Source organism: Falco rusticolus, chromosome 8 (assembly GCF_015220075.1).
Source record: "Falco rusticolus isolate bFalRus1 chromosome 8, bFalRus1.pri, whole genome shotgun sequence".
In the NCBI taxonomy this organism is placed as follows: domain Eukaryota; kingdom Metazoa; phylum Chordata; class Aves; order Falconiformes; family Falconidae; genus Falco; species Falco rusticolus.
Window position 1 is genome coordinate 31327766 of NC_051194.1, and position 17014 is coordinate 31344779.

The window sequence follows — 17014 nt, forward strand, 5'->3', positions numbered from 1 at the left end:
AATTTACAAGCTTCAGCTGCTGAGCAATCCCAGATTCCTCTACTCACCTCAGATCTTAGATAACAAGACAGAGAAGCATTTTTCATTTTTAAGTCCAGTTTGTGTTCAGAACTCAGGTTTTTCAGTGTGGATGCTCTCTGCTATAAGTGGCTCCTGAACATGTTTTTCTTTTCTTGTGGAGAAACAGGACACATGGATTATTTTATCTTTGCAGTATTGGCTAGCCTGATCTTGGAAGCATGATTATATTTTAAGCAGCTCTCTTAAGTGTGCCGAAGGCAAACCAACTCTGAATTGACACCAGCAGCATTAGAGGGAGTTGCAAACACCTGCGCTTATTCTTTTCTTTCAAGTGCAAGGAAACACTAAAGTGTTTAGCAGTCTAATGCTTTCATTTTTAAGTGTCCTTAATAAATAAACCTGCCATATACAGTTATGGTAGAATATAAGGTTGCATGTAGAACCTAGAAAAAACAGAAGGGAAGTATCAGAAACCTGGAGGACGCCAAGGCCAAAAATGACTGGAAAACAAAGCTAGGGAAATACGATTATGGAATGGTTTTAGATACCAAGAGTTGAAATAACTGAGGACAGTATTGAAGCAAGGTCTGAATTTAAACTTGCCAAAGTTGCCAGTACCCAGTGAGTGAATAATGTGGCCAAGTCATAATGTACGAATATGTTTTATAATTGTTTTATTTTTTTATGATGTGCATTTGAGATAAAAAGGAAATTCACCCACTTAGGAATACAGATTGTTGTATCTATATTTATAATATGGAGACTCTGCTTTGTCAAATCCTTACCTTTGCAATACTGAATTCTCGATGTTAGTTTTTACAGGAGTTATTTTTAGAAAACACTATATACACTAATGAAAACATGAAACTGAAAATTTGAAATCTATCCTGGCTCATGTAATGTTGCACGTTTTGTGTCCCTCTCTTCCCTAGAAGAGAAAGAAGTTCTATTTCTTAGCAGCTTTTTACAGACTTAAACTTCCCAGCAGTCCTTTCTTGAGTTAAAGATGTCCCCAAATGAGATATAAAACTGAAAACTGTCACTGAAGTTATGGGAGGTTCCCTTGTGGGATGATTATTTGAGCCTAATAAATTCTGCTTAGCTCTTGAGAGAGAAGGATTGGAAACCTGTGTGAGTGCAGAGGGTAATTTCTTGACCCCCACGACTCCAGGTTGACATCTTAAGGTTTATTTCATTATCAGAAGTACTACTTTCAAAAAAAAAAAAATGCATTCAAGTCCAAGAACATTCCTTTTAAAGGAAACCCTGATTAGTTGTATATATAGTATAATTTCCCAGATACTTGACTTCCCTGAGTCCCAGAGTGATATTGTTGGGACTGATTGAGAAATACCCTGTTCCTACTGCTAGAAGTGTTAGACAAGAATTGTATTAGTGGCTGATAACAAGTGCTTACTTTCATATTCGTTAGCTGCACCTACTTTCTTGCTTTCTCAGCCATGAAAGAATTACTATTGTATTCCAGTGATTGAAGTTTGAAAAAGAATACTCACCAATGTCCTTGGTAAGGATGCTGGTTTAATTTTATATCCATATTTTGGAAAGGAGATATTATATAACATATTGATCCAGGCAACATACACTTTCATGTATATAAAGACAAGATATGTATCTGGGCAAGTGGAGTATTAGCAGATATGAAGTGGCTTTTGCTTTCCATCTCAGTAGTGCTGCGATTTGACAAGGACTTCAGAAAAAGAGGAGGGAGGGAAGGAAGGAAGGAAAGTAGGTGAGGAAAAAAGAATGTGAGTTTAAACCTGAAATTCACCTACTATGCCTCTGCAGTGCAAATTAAATGCCTGGTTCAGCTTCTAAGTGCATGTGGGCTTTGTCCCCTAAGCTGGAGGGTAAATATGGTATATACGGTTTAACAGGCTCTGACTGGCTGTTTGGTTGCGATCATTGCGTCATAGTCATCTTCCCTGTGTCTTACATTTTGCAGCATCAGGCTTGCCTGTGTGGTCTCGTCTCTGTCTACAGAATTTGTGTGCTGGTGGCTGGTTTTGCTGGCTCAGAATAAAGTGGTGTTTTGATGGCTGAGGTTCATAATTTGACAGTAAATTTTCACCAGCAGCGACTACTTCTGTGTGGTGTTAATGTGCTGTCTGGATCAATGGGATTACAATTACAATAACCGAACTTGGAAAAAGATAAAAGGGAGAAAGTTTAGTATTATTTATTGGAGGTTGTTTTTCAAATCACTGAAAGCTAGTAGCCATTTCAAAGGTGCACGACTATAATGAGGCTCCTGTATTCATGCACTGATGCCTACAGGTAAATTTGAACTTCCAGCATATGGCACCCAGGTGTCTTGAGTGTTAAGGCTGAATCCTGGAAGGGAGCCTGTACCAGTGAATTCTGGTCCTGGTGTGAAACCCGGGTGTGAACTCAGCACAGCTCCATGTAGACACAACTTAAGGCCTTGAATGTCCTGTAACCTTCATCACGCAGATTTTGTGAAGATTCATCCACTAGCAATTACGAAGTGTATACAAAGTGTACTGCAATGCTCAAATAAAAGATCATTCTATTGCTATGTCGAAATTTACATCCATCTGTATGGCTGGACTATCTAACAGCTAGATCTCATGTAGAAACCAGTTATGTTGGCTAGCACTATTTTTCTTTCAATAATTGTGATGCATAGGGCATTAAATGCAAGTAGATTATAACACTTTCCTTTCTTCCAGTTGTTCTTCTAAACCACTAATACATTTCACATTCAGTTTCCTTCTGATATAATACATACAGTGTAGCTATAGATTAGAGAGGTGTACAGTAATTGCCTGAAAGAATGATTATCATCTCTTTTCTATATAATTAAGATCAAAGTTTAAATTTCAGATCCTTGATTTTCTCATTATGGTTCACCTTTCTCATTAAAAAAGTTGGAAGATACACTCCTTGGTAACACATACAGGAAATGATTAAGTAAAGTCTCTGGCATTTAATCTAGGTAATAAAATGAGAGGCGATAATCATTCTTTATTTTTTCTAGAACATAATTAACCTCATTCCTTCAAAATCTGTAGATAATGTATCTTAAATGTCAGCATTTATTATTTAACGCCATTTAAAATTGTCCAATTATTGTAAAACTGAATCAGGGGAGAGATTGTTCTGATCTTTGAGGAGGAGAAAAAAAACAACACAGGTATTCTCCAAAGTTACAGTGAATTATCTCCAAGAGGTTTCTGTTTGTTTGTTTGTTTACTTGTTTTCTTATTTTTTGGTAATAAACAGGAATCATTTCACCTGTTATTGAAATGATGAAAGTCTTAGGCCTTGCAGAGGCCATCAAACCTGTTTATGCCTCCAGTTAATACACTCTGGGGACTGATAGCAAGATAAGACAGTAGGCTTGGAAGTGAAGACTTTTTTACAGCCTTGGGAATAACTCATTAAAAGACTAGAAGAAATGTAGAAAGGCATAATGCAAGTGTTGGGAAATATTTGAGATCTGAGATATGGTAACACTTTGCCTATTAATAGCTGCCTTGTACCTTTCATTAGTTATAAAGGATATTGCTTGTTTAAACTGGCAGCTGGTGCAAGTGAAGGAGCAATGCTTGGCTGCATGGTGAAGTGTAAAAATATGTGGTGGATTCCACTACTTTGATTGCAATATGCTTGCAAGGGGGGCATCCCTGAAGGCCTCTTTGTTTGGCCAGTTCTTCCCCTGTAAAACAGCTGCAAAGTTCACTTTTTAGGGGCATCCCTAAGTTGCATGAACGATCCACTAACTGCTTTGCAAAGCATCCATTTCATGCCTGTATCCAACCTGCCTCTGCCGAGTGCAGCAGTATTCCACTGCTCTCTTGGGTTTGTTACATCAAAGTAAATACCAATGCAGATGATGATTAAGAGATTGGGGTTTTTTTACTCTTTTAAATTTTTTTTCCCCATTCTTTGAGAACTTTAATATTTCACAGGGCCTAGAGGGGAACTCCTTTAGCTTAGGCTAAAAGAGAGGTAGATTGGAGGCTCGTTCCAGCTGTTTCATTTGCAGTAGTTGTCCTGGTGCTATGGGCAGCAGTGGATCTGCTCACTCCCTTTCCCTGTGGTGTTGTCCCCACAAAAGGCTTGGGGAGTCACTAAGCTAAGATCCACCTTCTTTCAGCCTCCCCTACTCCCAGTTCCCCCACAGCAGTACATATCTTCCTACGTAAATAAAACACTCATTTAATCTTCCTTAGCAACAGGCAGGAGGAGATTCAAAACTTCACCTCCTTTTCTTATGACACAGGACAGTGTTACATCTCTTGTTCTCAAAATTTCATTCTTTAAGTCTTTGGCCTCAAGGGTTTCAGAAAGATATTTTAAGAATAACAAATTTATTTTTCGTACTATGCTGTCCGCTTCAGTCCTGTCTTTCACATCATTCTACCCTAGTAATGGAATCACTTCTGGTGGTGCATTTGAATTTGTTTGGCCATATCTGCAGGGAGGAGTTGTTAACATACTGTCTGGTTTTAGTTGCAGTCCGCTATAGCTAAACAGGGTATATGAACAGAGAGAAAACATTTGCATTTTTAAGGCTATTCATGTTCCCTGATATTTGACCAGTAATGATGGGTGTGCTTGTGAAAGAGATGCTCGTGAAATCTGAAAATGAAGTGGATTTTTCTATTACACAAGTTTTGCAAAATTATCTTATTTCCCTGCTCATTTTCACCATAAGCAAAAGATGACTCCTGTCAGTGGTATTTCATTGCATAGATTTAATCCTCTTGAGTTGTAGTCTCTCTCGCCTATTTACTATTAAGTTTCCTTTTCCCTATACCGCATCAAATCCACTGTCTTGCAGAAATAGAAGGAAAATAAGCAGTCATGGTAGCAGTTATTTGCCATATTTTTTTTAAAAAAAATTTCTCCCCCAGCTTGGTCAACCCTGTAACTTGTAAAATTCTTATTTAAAATCTTGCCGCTTAGTTTTTAAATGGTGCAAAACCTGGAACAAATTTTGCTGCAGTCATGATCACAGAACGGCAGATGAATACTGCTCAGAGTACAGCAGCAACAGCTTCTGGTAACATGATATTATTCCCCATAGGCTGTAACTCAAGTCATGAACAGAGACTTTAGTTTAAGGGTTTGGTTATAGAATCTGAAAGAACAGATTCTTCTCTTTTCAGCAATATATGAACTTACGATGAGCTGCCTCTCTTTCCAGACAGTCTGAGATGTCTGCAACTGCCTTGCAAAAAGCATACAAATTACCCACTAAGGTCAATGATATTGTTATATTATTGATGGCTTCTGTCTGTTTAAATGGTACCTCAGTGGTGAACTTCAGCAGTATGCCCGAGTCGTCAGCAGTTGTGCTGCCACGGTGGACTCATAATCCCAGGTGTCGTTGCTGTCAAAGGCACACGCTAGGCTGCTCCAAACCTTGAAAGTCAGGAGCAAAAATAAAAAAGGGAAAGTGCAAGTGCTGTCACTTACAGGGAAACAAAATGAATTGGGAAGAATGAGACATAGTCTTCATTTGAATTATTGTGCTTTTGTTGTTTGACTCTGGAGATGATGTGTTCTTAAGGTGAAGCACCTTAGGATGATGCATGAGTGATGCTGAAGAGCCTGTAGCTCCATGCAGCCCTTTCACTGCTGGCGTGGGCTTTGCTGTAGTGCTTTGGCTAGTCCTTGGTTCCCTTTTGGCCATCCAGAGTCAGGTGGAAACAACACATCTGTGTTTATGTGACACCCAAGCATAGATGGCACAGACTTTCTTCCAGGCTTGCTAGTGGGGTCACGAAATAATACTATGAAGAGTACCACTGCACAGTAGTTATCATAATTAGGCTGTAAGTAGTGATGAGCGTAAAACCAAACTTGATCTTTGAAACAGCTGTAATCCTGGGACAAACTTCACAAATCAAGCTATGCATCTATTCTTGCACTGTAGTAACAAACTTGCTTTGTTACAGAGTCCTCAGGGTGATGTACAAACTTGCAGAAGGGATTAACCCCCATTTAAGAGGTTAGAAGTGGGGCCTAAATGGTGCATAGAATATATGCTGTCTCTCTGTGGAGGACAGAAGCACACCTCAGATAATCAGTATCATTTTTTAGTAGCAGCAGCAGAGTAGAGACCTTTTGATGCTAATGGGAATTTTGACATGTACCTCAATGGAAATGGCTTTAAATGCCTGTCACAGACTACTTATGTGGACATTCTGGAAATAAATTAGCCACTGGAAAATTGCTTCCAAAAGCAATATGTCAAACAGCCCATCATGCAGGAGTAGAAGATGTATAGTGTTTAAAGTCTGAACCTAAAAGTAGCCTAGCTATGCCCTCCAGAGAAGGAACTTGGGGAAAACATCACTGTCAGTCCTTGCCCACTGAGAATCTCACTGAGGTTCTGTCTCCTGTTCCTTTCTTAATAGATCTGAGGGTATCATCTTCCATCTAAATTCCATTTTGGTTTTAAGCACTTTCTGGTATAAAGAAAAGCTGTAACAGTTCTTCCCCTGTTCTCAAGTGTCTAGGTATATAATGTGTGTGTGTATAAATACATATATGTACACACACACATAGATATATAACCTGGATATATAACATGTATAAACACTGCATTTTTTGGTTCTTATATTAGGTGGGAGCGAAGCAGGCTGACTCCTGATATTTTCACTTGTGTGGTGTGCATTAAACTGTTGGAAGTATACCTCACCAAACAAGGGTATTTCTGACATATTATCTTATTGTGGAAAGTTGGAAGAAGTTAAAAAAAGTAATTATAACTGCTCTGAGGCTGCTACAATTGGAAGTAATGGTCAAAGCTCTGTGAAAATATCTATGTCAATGTAGAGTGCTTCTGAAAACCTTGTTCTGTACAATAAGTAGAAATTGAAAAAAATTGTTCAGCTCCTGCTCTTATTGTAAATAATAATGATAATATACTTCTGAATTGTGTGTTTTCTGCAGACCTTACTTGACAATCAGTGTTTCAAAATTCATTGCTCTGCATTGCTAGCAGTTAACGTAATCACAACTGAATTGGTTGAGCAAACAAAAAAATGCCTTCCTTTCTTTTTATAAAGCCAAGTATAAACTTGATGCACAAGATAATGGTGAATCGAGCATAATATGTTGTGACTGAGTCTCTAACCAAATCCTGATTTCAGTGCATGATATAGCAACTACATAGGTAAGTCTGACTGAATTTGAGAACATATGTATTCGTTATGTGCTTGCTAATTGATAGAATGATTACCTTGAAGATGGTCTATATTATCCACAGCCAAAACCAGGTACTGAATCAGCATATTATTGTACATACATGACAATAGTTATTGTAGATTTTTATCTCTTTTTCCTCCTCTCAGGTTTATAGAAGTCTCTTTAGCAAAATAATAATTTCTGTCTTCATCTTTCTTTCACCTTAGACAGGTTATTCCCACAGACACTGTCCAATCTAATTTCCATACAGCCAGCACAGACATTTTTACATTTTAATTTGCATTCAACTGGCAGATGCAACCTGCATAGAAGTATTTTGCATTTTGTACAACTTCATGGTAGCCTGCTCTCTTATTCTGTGTTTATCTTGGGGGAAAAATAATGACGAGCTTCCCTTTTAAAACTGACATTTTATTTTCTTTGGAAGGAAAATAGTATATTTGGCTTCAATGGAAAATCTTATTGTTCCTCTAGAAACTGCATTCTCCCATTCTATTCCACCTTTTCTGCTGTAAACAACCTTTTTTTTTTTCAGTCATAAAATAAACTTATCACTCCTGCCTGCATCCATTTATTGCTATGAATTTCGATGGAGAAAATATAATTTTCTCCAGTGTGCACTTTAGTCTTCTTTGTACCCTATTTCAAAAAATCCATTCAAGGATACAATAATGCAATTATTTTTGTTTTCTAAGGTGACATCCTTCTTAATAGTATTATATATCCTACAAAATCATAATCAGGGTATTGAATGAATTTTTCTTTTTGTCTGTTTAGTGTGACTTAAATTCTACATGAGCCTTCTCAGACCTGAGCTAGCTGTTAGTGATTATGGGTTGGGTTTTTTCCACTTTATTAACCTATAAGCAGAACTACGTGCTTTAGTTTTCTGTTTCTTTGTATAAAGTATATTCAGGTAGTGGCAACACTGCGACATAGTTATATAACATAATTAGAAAGTTAAAGAAATTGTTTTGCTTACTACTACTGCAGGGATACCAGCACTAGCTAATGTGATGGTATTGATGGAAGTGACAATAATTCAACAGAATTGCATAACTGGCTGAACTCTGCCATCTAGGTTAAACAAAATATCAGAGAACGACAAAGTGCATCACATTGTCAATAGTCTTCGTTTGTGTCTGGTGTGTTGGTATTTGCAGTGATGAAGCTCCAGGCAGCCAGTTGGTTACAGATAAATTTCACATTGACTGGGACTCAGTGCTTGTCAACTCTGATAATGTCATCGTAGCTCGATTTGATGGCAGAGGGAGTGGATTTCAAGGCCTTAAGATTCTACAGGAGGTTCACCGATGCTTAGGATCAGTGGAAGTGAAGGACCAAATAGCAGCCGTAGAGTACGTATGTGCAAACTTTTCTTCTCTTTTACCCAGCTTCCACCTTGACAAATGAGCATTTTTAACTGAAACTTTGCATGGTGAATACCATTAATGTTTATTTTTAATGCAGTTGCAGATTTTGAAACAATAATATTTTTATCACAAACAGCAAATGAAAGGTCAAAGAGGTGTTTGCTTTTTGTGTTGGTGCTTCTCTTTGATAAAGCTGTCCTTCCGTGTGCAATCTAAATATGCCAGCTGAGCTAATTTGTATTTGTCTATATTCCTTGGGAAGATTCCATGCAGCGCACATGTTAATGTTTAACTGCATTTGTGTTGCAGTATTTTAGGCCTGTACAAAAGGCTACTGCTCTCATTTCCACCACAGTTCTGGAGGAATCATACGTACCAAATGGAGTTATAGTGGTGTAAATGAGAGCAAAATTTGGGCTAATGCCTGTTATTTCTCATTTGCATTATCATCCTTAGACTGATGTAAATCCACCAGCTGTAGAAAAGTCGTTTCCATCTGTGGAGCAATCACACATCATTTTGACAACACTCTTTGCTCAGGGTACACATGTCAAATGGCTAGTATCCAGGTCTGAATGGACTTTTTCTAGAGATTCTCGAGGAAAGACAGATTTTAAGCCAGATATTAGGGGGTTTTATTTCTTCTTTTGAAAGGGGTTGATGCTTCGGCCATTTCCTGAGTAGGCAACCATCTTTGGCATGACATAGCGGGGCAATAGCATTCCTAGTGTCCATGTTGGTCAGGGATGGGCTGCACTGAGCAGACCAGTTCAAGGTGACCCTTGCGAAAGGGCCATCAGAAGTAGGCCATATGCTGCGCTGTGAGAACTGAGCTCTCTGCTCAAATACTAAGATCTGTTAGGCTAGATTACAGCTGGTGCCTTTTTGGATGCACGGCATGGGAAAAAGGGAGGGTGCCCTTGGCTGAGAGGAGGTACTGCGGCTGGTTTTGTCTCCTCAAAAGCACTTGGATTTTGCCCTCAGGTTATTCTGTCTTTTCTGTATAAAATGCACCATAGCTGATTAATGGCTTTGATGAGAGAATTAATTATTTGGATAATTATCTAGATTCAAGAAGTAGCATTCATCTTACCTTCCTTTAGCTGTCAAAAAACTAGGCACCTGGTCAAAGACAGTCATTTAAGCTCTAGTCAGTGGAAAATCCTGGCATTTCTGGAGGGTGGTTCTCCCCAGACTGAGAGAGGTTTCCAGCAAGGGTGGGAAAGAACAACTGCTTGGAGGGTGTCTCTCTTCTCTCCTTTAACTAAAGAGCAGATGTAAATGGACAATTTAGAAAAGATGCTGGAACTCAGATATCTAAATTAGGTTAGATGAGCGGAACACCAACTGTTTCCCATACAGAGAAAGAACTAGAGAGCAAATCACATTTCCCCGTGCAATAATACTTTTATTGGTGTAATTTATTCTTCTACCTGATTTGCATGTATGACAATTCCTTACTGTACAAATAATTTTATTTACATACTAGTTTCAACAAGTAAAATTAACCATTTTACTTACCAAAGTAAACCCCCCTTTTCTTCTTGCAGATCACTATTGAAACAGCCCTTCATTGATCCTAAGAGACTGAGTATATTTGGAAAGGTAATGTGCAAAAATAACAGGATGTATCATCATGATTCTTTAAGGAAATACTATCAGTTCATAATCAAATATATTTATCTATTTTCCTAAGAATTTCAGTTATTAAAAGAGGGGGGGAAATTTATATATTTTACTGTATATTCTATATATTATTATTTTTTTCCCAGAATGGATATTTCAGAGCAATCAGATCTGTTTTGTGGTACTGCAGTGTCTGTGTTTCAGAATCTGCAGGAGAATGTATTTGTTAAAAAACATCTGCTTTCTTTAGAAATGTTTAATATGGGCTTAGGTTTTGTGAAAGCTTGTTTCTTACACTTTTATATTTGGGCTGCAATTAAATTAATAGCGTCCTTCTAATACAACTTTTATATCTGAATGTTTTACTGACCCTTGAAGTTAGCTGAGTAACAGCCCCGTGGTACTCTCACAACTTCCTTTTTGCACCATCTGGAAATCTTGCCTTTGCTATTTTGTCAGCTGGCTTCACTGTGTGGCATGCTGCTGCCTCTAACATGAGATAGACCAAGGCGAAGGCTTAACCTTTAGTAACAAGCTAAATAGCATTTTACTGATGTCTATTAAAAAAACAGCAATTAGAAACACCACATAATTGTGCAAAAGCATTGCTGCTTCTGCTGTGGACTAGCATGACGACCTATTTTTTTAAAAAAAGTTTTTTCTTAGTAATGAAGATGTATTGTGCCTTTGACCTCAAAGCAACAATAAAACCATGATCAAGTACCTAGACAGCCCCCCCAGTCATCAGTTATAGGAGCATCATGCATTGGACTACAAAAATCCTTAATTCCCATCCCCATTCTGCTCCTGACTTGCTGCATGGCTTTGGGCAAGGCATTTAACCCATCTGTCTGAGTGTGAGATGAGGATATTGATATTTGCCTCCTGCATGGTAGCATTTTGAGGACTAGTTAATGTTTGTGACTACTATTAGCATTTGACGTGAACATGACCTTTCTCAAAGATTTGAGCTCCTGCCACACTCCTTGAGCTAAAGAAACTGTCACTGAAAGAATTTCAGCAGTATCAAAAGCAGTATTTGGTTCATAGGGCAGCAGCCAGAGATTTTCCAGCTGGGGATGTATAAGAAGGGCTGATCCTATCCACGAGATGACACACGTTTCTGTTGAGATTTTAGTGCCTGCTACCGATATGTATACCAAAGTACACATGCATAGAAGCATCTATATTTCTTCATATCCTCTTTCCACAAACTATTGAAAGTGCTATTTTTGTAATGAAATCACTGAGCATCCAGAATTGCTTGCCTGTTTCTGAATTCAGAAATTCTTTTCATGGCTACTTGAAAATGTCCACTTGTTTTCTGTAAGAGATTCAGTAGCATCTTGTTTCCTACCAGTGATGTGATGAGACAATTACTGTACAGCATACAGGTATACATGGTTTTACATACCTGCCAAAGGCTACCCCAAAATTATTTTCTCTCACAAAATATTATTGATGATGATGTTCCTGCATTTATTTTCTCAAAGAAAGATTGAGAAATGAAAGTTGGAGATGTGAGAAAGCAAGGAGCGAAAACTGGGAAATTCTATTAGCTTCAACACTGCTTTGAATTCACCGAAATTTGCCCTTTTCAGGTTAACTTCTCAGAGTTGCTTTCTACTGTCAAACAAAATTCCCATCATTTAAAAGTTAGTTTTAGAATTAGAAAAAAAATATCTATTTAACAGCTACCTAGGGTTAATTGTATTTTCCTCCACTCTGCTTACTTTAGAGTCAATTAAAAATCTTTAAAACTCATTTCCTTTTTACTACATACAACAATGTGATAGGAAAACTATTTTCTTTTCTTTCTATGAATTAAATTTGGCTTACTGAAGGAAACAGAATATGCGTATTGCTTGAAAATAAGATGACTTTGGAATTGCCTAATGCTGATCTCACAAAGCTGGACTCATGAACATTGTCGGGGAGCTGTTTAAGAGGTTTTAGAACTACACAGAAATAAAATTCTTGTCACAATCAGTAATGTAACAAGGCAGAAGAGTAACAAGACTGTCCAGAAGGCCACAGTGTGGAAAATACCTACTTCTGACTGCCAGGAAATCTGCCAATGCCACCTTGCTTATCTCTGTGAGGGGTTACAAGCCCAAGTGATGCACAATCCCAGGGCCTTTCTGAACTGTTAGACAGCAAATTACGTTTCCACGTTGTTTGCATTTTTATTCATGGAAGCGGAAAGAGAGCTTGGAAATAAGTTGCAACTTCACAGCCATCCAGCTTCTTGAAAATACAGCAATTGGGTTGTAACCACAGAAATCCAGCCCATGAGTAAGGCACATATATCCTTGCACCAGGATGTATGAACTATTTACTGCACCATCATTGTGAAGTGCTTCTGAAAAAGTGAGCTCACTATGTAGTTTTTGTCCTGGAAAGCCTGGCTGGAAGCAAGGGCACAAGCACAAAGGAAAAAAAAAAATATCCCATGAGAACTAAACCAAGCTCTTAATGAATACATGGCATAAATAATAAATAACCTAGCAATAGCTATCCTAGGGATTAAAATTGTGCTGTGGAGCTACTGGGAAAGACACAAACAGAATATTGAACAAAATCAAAAGTAGAGAACCCAGAGGCAGAGGACAGTTGCTGTTCTCTTAAACTCTTTGAATTATCTAAGTTACTGGTGCCCACTCAGAAATTCTTTCTTAGGTGAAAACTGCTACTGCACATGGACAATTCTGGGTGGCTCTTGGGCTCCTCGGCTGGAATTTCTATGGGAAAGGGATAACTCGGTTCCTCACACTCGCTTGATAATCCAGCTCTTACCTGTATTTCCTTTAGTGTGTCCATCTGCATTTACTATAGGTTGGTTCCAAGGAACACTCATCTCTGCTTATTTTTCCTCGCTAAGATTAAAAGATTTTCAAATACTTCCATTCTTCCACAGAAATCACCTATTCATTAAATATTTAGACATGAAGAGCAGGAGGAGGCAGGATTCAAAAAAGTCTATGAGAAAACTCTGTGAGCATTTGATGCGCAATATTCTTTTTGGGGGCTGGATGGTGTTTTACATTTTTCTTTTCCCTGTCATGGGATAATATCTTCTTCCTGAAGTGCATTGTGCCAAACACAAAGCAACAACAACAAAAAGATACCTGAAAAAATCAATTTTCCAGCACTGATGAAGGGAAAACGAAGATGGCAAATAGAGAAATTTGAAGAGCCCATAATGTATGAGAAAATCATTGATCCCAGACTCCACAATTCAGAATTCCTTTTCTTTAAGTCTACAATGATGAAAGGCGTACAGGTAAGGATTGTCCATGTCATTCCAAGGAAATCTGTTGTCTCAAGTTAAAGCTTTCATTTTTTCATGCAGAGCAAAGCTTTCCTGACTGTCTTTTGTGTCACAACTCTTCCCAGGGAGGTGTGTTATAAACTTTGCAGGGGAGATGATGAAGAGATGTGCCGTAAGGACAGATAAATGTGGTGAGGCAAGGAGAGAGCTCCCTCTGTTCTGCCCCACGTCTCCCACCTTCTTCATGCCATCTGTGCTGCCTGCTTCGTAACGAAGCAGCCCAGTGGATGCTCTTGTGGCCAGAAAGTGCATCCAGAGATGAACATAATACTGAGCAATGTGGCTACGTACAGCTTTTATTTCTGCAAAACAGTGCAGGATCTGTACCTCTCTGTTGGACGCTTGGCAATGCTGTAGCAGAAACCTCTTTAATAGCAATAGGATTCAATATGTGAAAGTTCCAGTGTCGGGGAGGACATACTGCAATCAATTCACAGGTTTCCCCCATTCTCGTGCACTCTGTCCTGTCAACAAAATGCCCAGTGTAGCTTGGTAATTAGCAAATATCTACATTAAATATATAACAGAGTACAAATCTTTCTGTCTAGGCTGTGTTCTCAAAAGCCATACTGTTGGTTTTTTGTTTTGGTTTGGTTTTTTTCCATAATTTTCAAATCTTTCACTAACTACAGGCTAGTCTGCCATGATGGAATTACGGGGCTTAAAATGAAATATACTCATTATTAATTGCATAGTTTAAAGATCCTGACCAGATCAAATGAGATCTTTATTCACTCTTAACTCTAGGTTTACATTTCCTTTAAAAGCAATTCTTGTGAATACAAAATACATACTGTAAAATGGTATCATCGGATTAGCACAGTGGCCTTTATTGTTGCTAAAAAAGGAATGAATCAACAAAAATCTCAATATAATTTCCATTGTTAGGGATATGGTGGCTACATTACATCAATGATCCTGAAATCCAGTGAACGGCTCTTCAAGTGTGGAGCTGTGGTGGCACCAATTACAGATATGAAGTTGTATGGTGAGTGTTCCCTGCCCTACACCTGTGTGATAGTCTATTCAAAATATCTTTGATTCACAGAACTACTATTAGTTTTACCTAAGGGCAGGCAGTGTAACAACATCAAGTAGATTTCACCTCACTATCTCCATTCTCTCCTTTAAATGAGAGGGCAGCTAACACTGGGACAGTTTACCAAAACACGTAATATTAACACCAGTAATTTTTGCAAAGGAATTCTATTTCCCATTTCCCACTAAAATTCAGTTAGGTACCCCTTTCCTAAGAATCCTTTAGGTATATTAGTCTGAATTAAGGCTTATAATAGGAATGGATCTTAAGGGTAGTGGTAAATTCCTTATATCAACCATGGCAACATTCAGTCACAGGGTATTTGGGTATCTGAAGTTTTGGGCACAGGCTATGGACTGTGAGCTGTCACACAGGAAATCAGGCCAGGTTACTTTAACGATCTATTAGTGTTTGGGTTTTTGGGGTTGGGTTGGGTTGGGTTGTTTGGGGTTTTTTTTGTTTTGTTTTGAGGATTTTTTTTCTTAAAAAAAAAAACACCTTTTTTAAATTGTATATTTAAATGGTACATTCTGGTTTTAAATTAACACCACTTCGTTGACTTCATGGCTTAAATAGTTTCTCCTGACTTTAGGTCAGAACTGGTGAGTTTTAAAATAGAAGTAGTTTTGATGAAGTCACAAATTTTTGTTTTTACTTTCACAGCATCAGCTTTTTCAGAAAGATACCTTGGTATTCCATCAAGAGAGGAAAACACCTATCAGGTAAGCTAGCGTAAATAAGCAACCTAAAATGACCATTTTACTCTTCAAATGCAATTCACTTATACCTTTGCGTGTGTTTGACTAATAGGCATCCAGCGTATTACACAATCTTCATGGTTTAAAAGAAGCGAATTTGCTAATAGTTCATGGGACGGCTGATGGTAAGTATTTACAGATGGAATTACATTTGGAGTCAGAGGTTCTAATAGGCAGGCATTCAAAGACTGATTATGCACACACCTAGCAAGTTCGTTTTTAGTTTCATTATCCCTCTGATAGCATTTTATGTTTAATTTAATTGTCACTTCTAACTCTAAACTGATGATGCTTTGCTGAATATTTGTACCTTTTAGGTGCTGTATGTTCTAATTTGTTTAAATCTTGTGGACCACCGTCTTTCTAGTGAAAGGTATTATATGAATTATTAATAGAACAACATAAAATTTTGATGGTATTTTAAATTCATAAAGGTTCTACAATTGAAGAAGGAATTATCAGTACAGTTGGTGAAGTACAGCATGAAATGGGAAGCTAAACTTTTCAGCTAATTAATTACAAGGTAGTGCCAAAGCATCTGAAGCTGAAGCTATAGGGAACATTTTAATAGCACCAGTACTAGCAGCAGTTTAAGACAGAGAATGAGTAAAACAGAGTAAGTTCTAGCACTTTAAATAGAATCGTAAGATGTGTCAATGAAGAGGTAATTTGTAATTACAGATTTCAATTTGGCTGCAGTGTATTTTTCTGAACTTTCTTAACTGATATAAGTCTAAAGAAGGAACTTTGATGCAGGCACAAATGACAGTGCCACAATAAGCTTTTCTGTACAGGATCACATGCATACTTTTTTCCCTGGCATTTTCCTGGTGGATGTGGGATAATACCAGGTTTCTGACACCTCAGTCTGGAGGGGTAGGCACTTCACAGTGCTGAGGGAGTAGCCGCACACAGAGCTGGCACAGTGAGGTTGGCACCTGCCCTGCCAGCCTGTCACCCTGGTGTAACATGTCAAACCCATGTTACGGATCCCAAGTGCAATCACAGGGGTGCAAACGCTGTGCAGTGTTTCTTCCCAGATCAGGGGGGAGAGGGACAAAGATATATGGGGTGTCTGAGCAAGCATGAGGGTCTCAGACTTCACTGATTGTACGAGGCAGCAGCAATTTCTGCCCCTCTGAACTCGGTGCTCGAGGGAATTTGGACTCTGACAGATGTCTGAGCAATACACTGTGTTCAAGACTAGGACTCTGATTGCCTGCTGCCCTTGCTTAATGTCACATCTAGTGACACCGCCCAGCCTACTTACAGCCTAAGCTCTGCAGGTTAGGACATGGTAATAAAGTTGCCTGGTTTTACCACAAAAAGATTAAGTTACTGATACGCTGCAGAAAGCCCATTACCTGAAGAAGTGTGGGCTGTAATAACCCTGTGCAAGCAGCAGCAAATCCGATGTGCTTTCCTTTAACCAATTATAAACTGTCATGATGTTCAAACAGAATGGTTTTACACACCTCTAAACTACGGCAGTGTGTGTAAATCACGGGTAGAGAGAGGAGTCCTCACGGAGTGCCTGGAAAGCATGGCTTCCCTTGGGACTTCCAACTCCTCCTCCAAAACCTCCACTGTTACACCCTGCATCGCTGTTGCTGGCGGGGCTGTGCACTCCTGACCAGAAAGATAGTCAGTTTCAGATCCGGGA

The 17014-nt window shown here is 38.5% G+C and overlaps 1 protein-coding gene across 2 annotated transcripts in view; it reads left to right on the forward strand.

Moving 5' to 3' along the window:
- DPP10 (dipeptidyl peptidase like 10) overlaps positions 1 to 17014 on the forward strand; it is a 551325-nt gene that overhangs the window by 526724 nt on the left and 7587 nt on the right. For both annotated transcript variants that reach the window (XM_037398165.1, XM_037398164.1), the window contains exons 20-24: positions 8388 to 8582; positions 10148 to 10202; positions 14443 to 14542; positions 15257 to 15315; positions 15404 to 15476. In XM_037398165.1, the coding sequence (XP_037254062.1) occupies positions 8388 to 8582; positions 10148 to 10202; positions 14443 to 14542; positions 15257 to 15315; positions 15404 to 15476 (482 nt within the window). The remainder of the gene's footprint in view (positions 1 to 8387; positions 8583 to 10147; positions 10203 to 14442; positions 14543 to 15256; positions 15316 to 15403; positions 15477 to 17014) is intronic.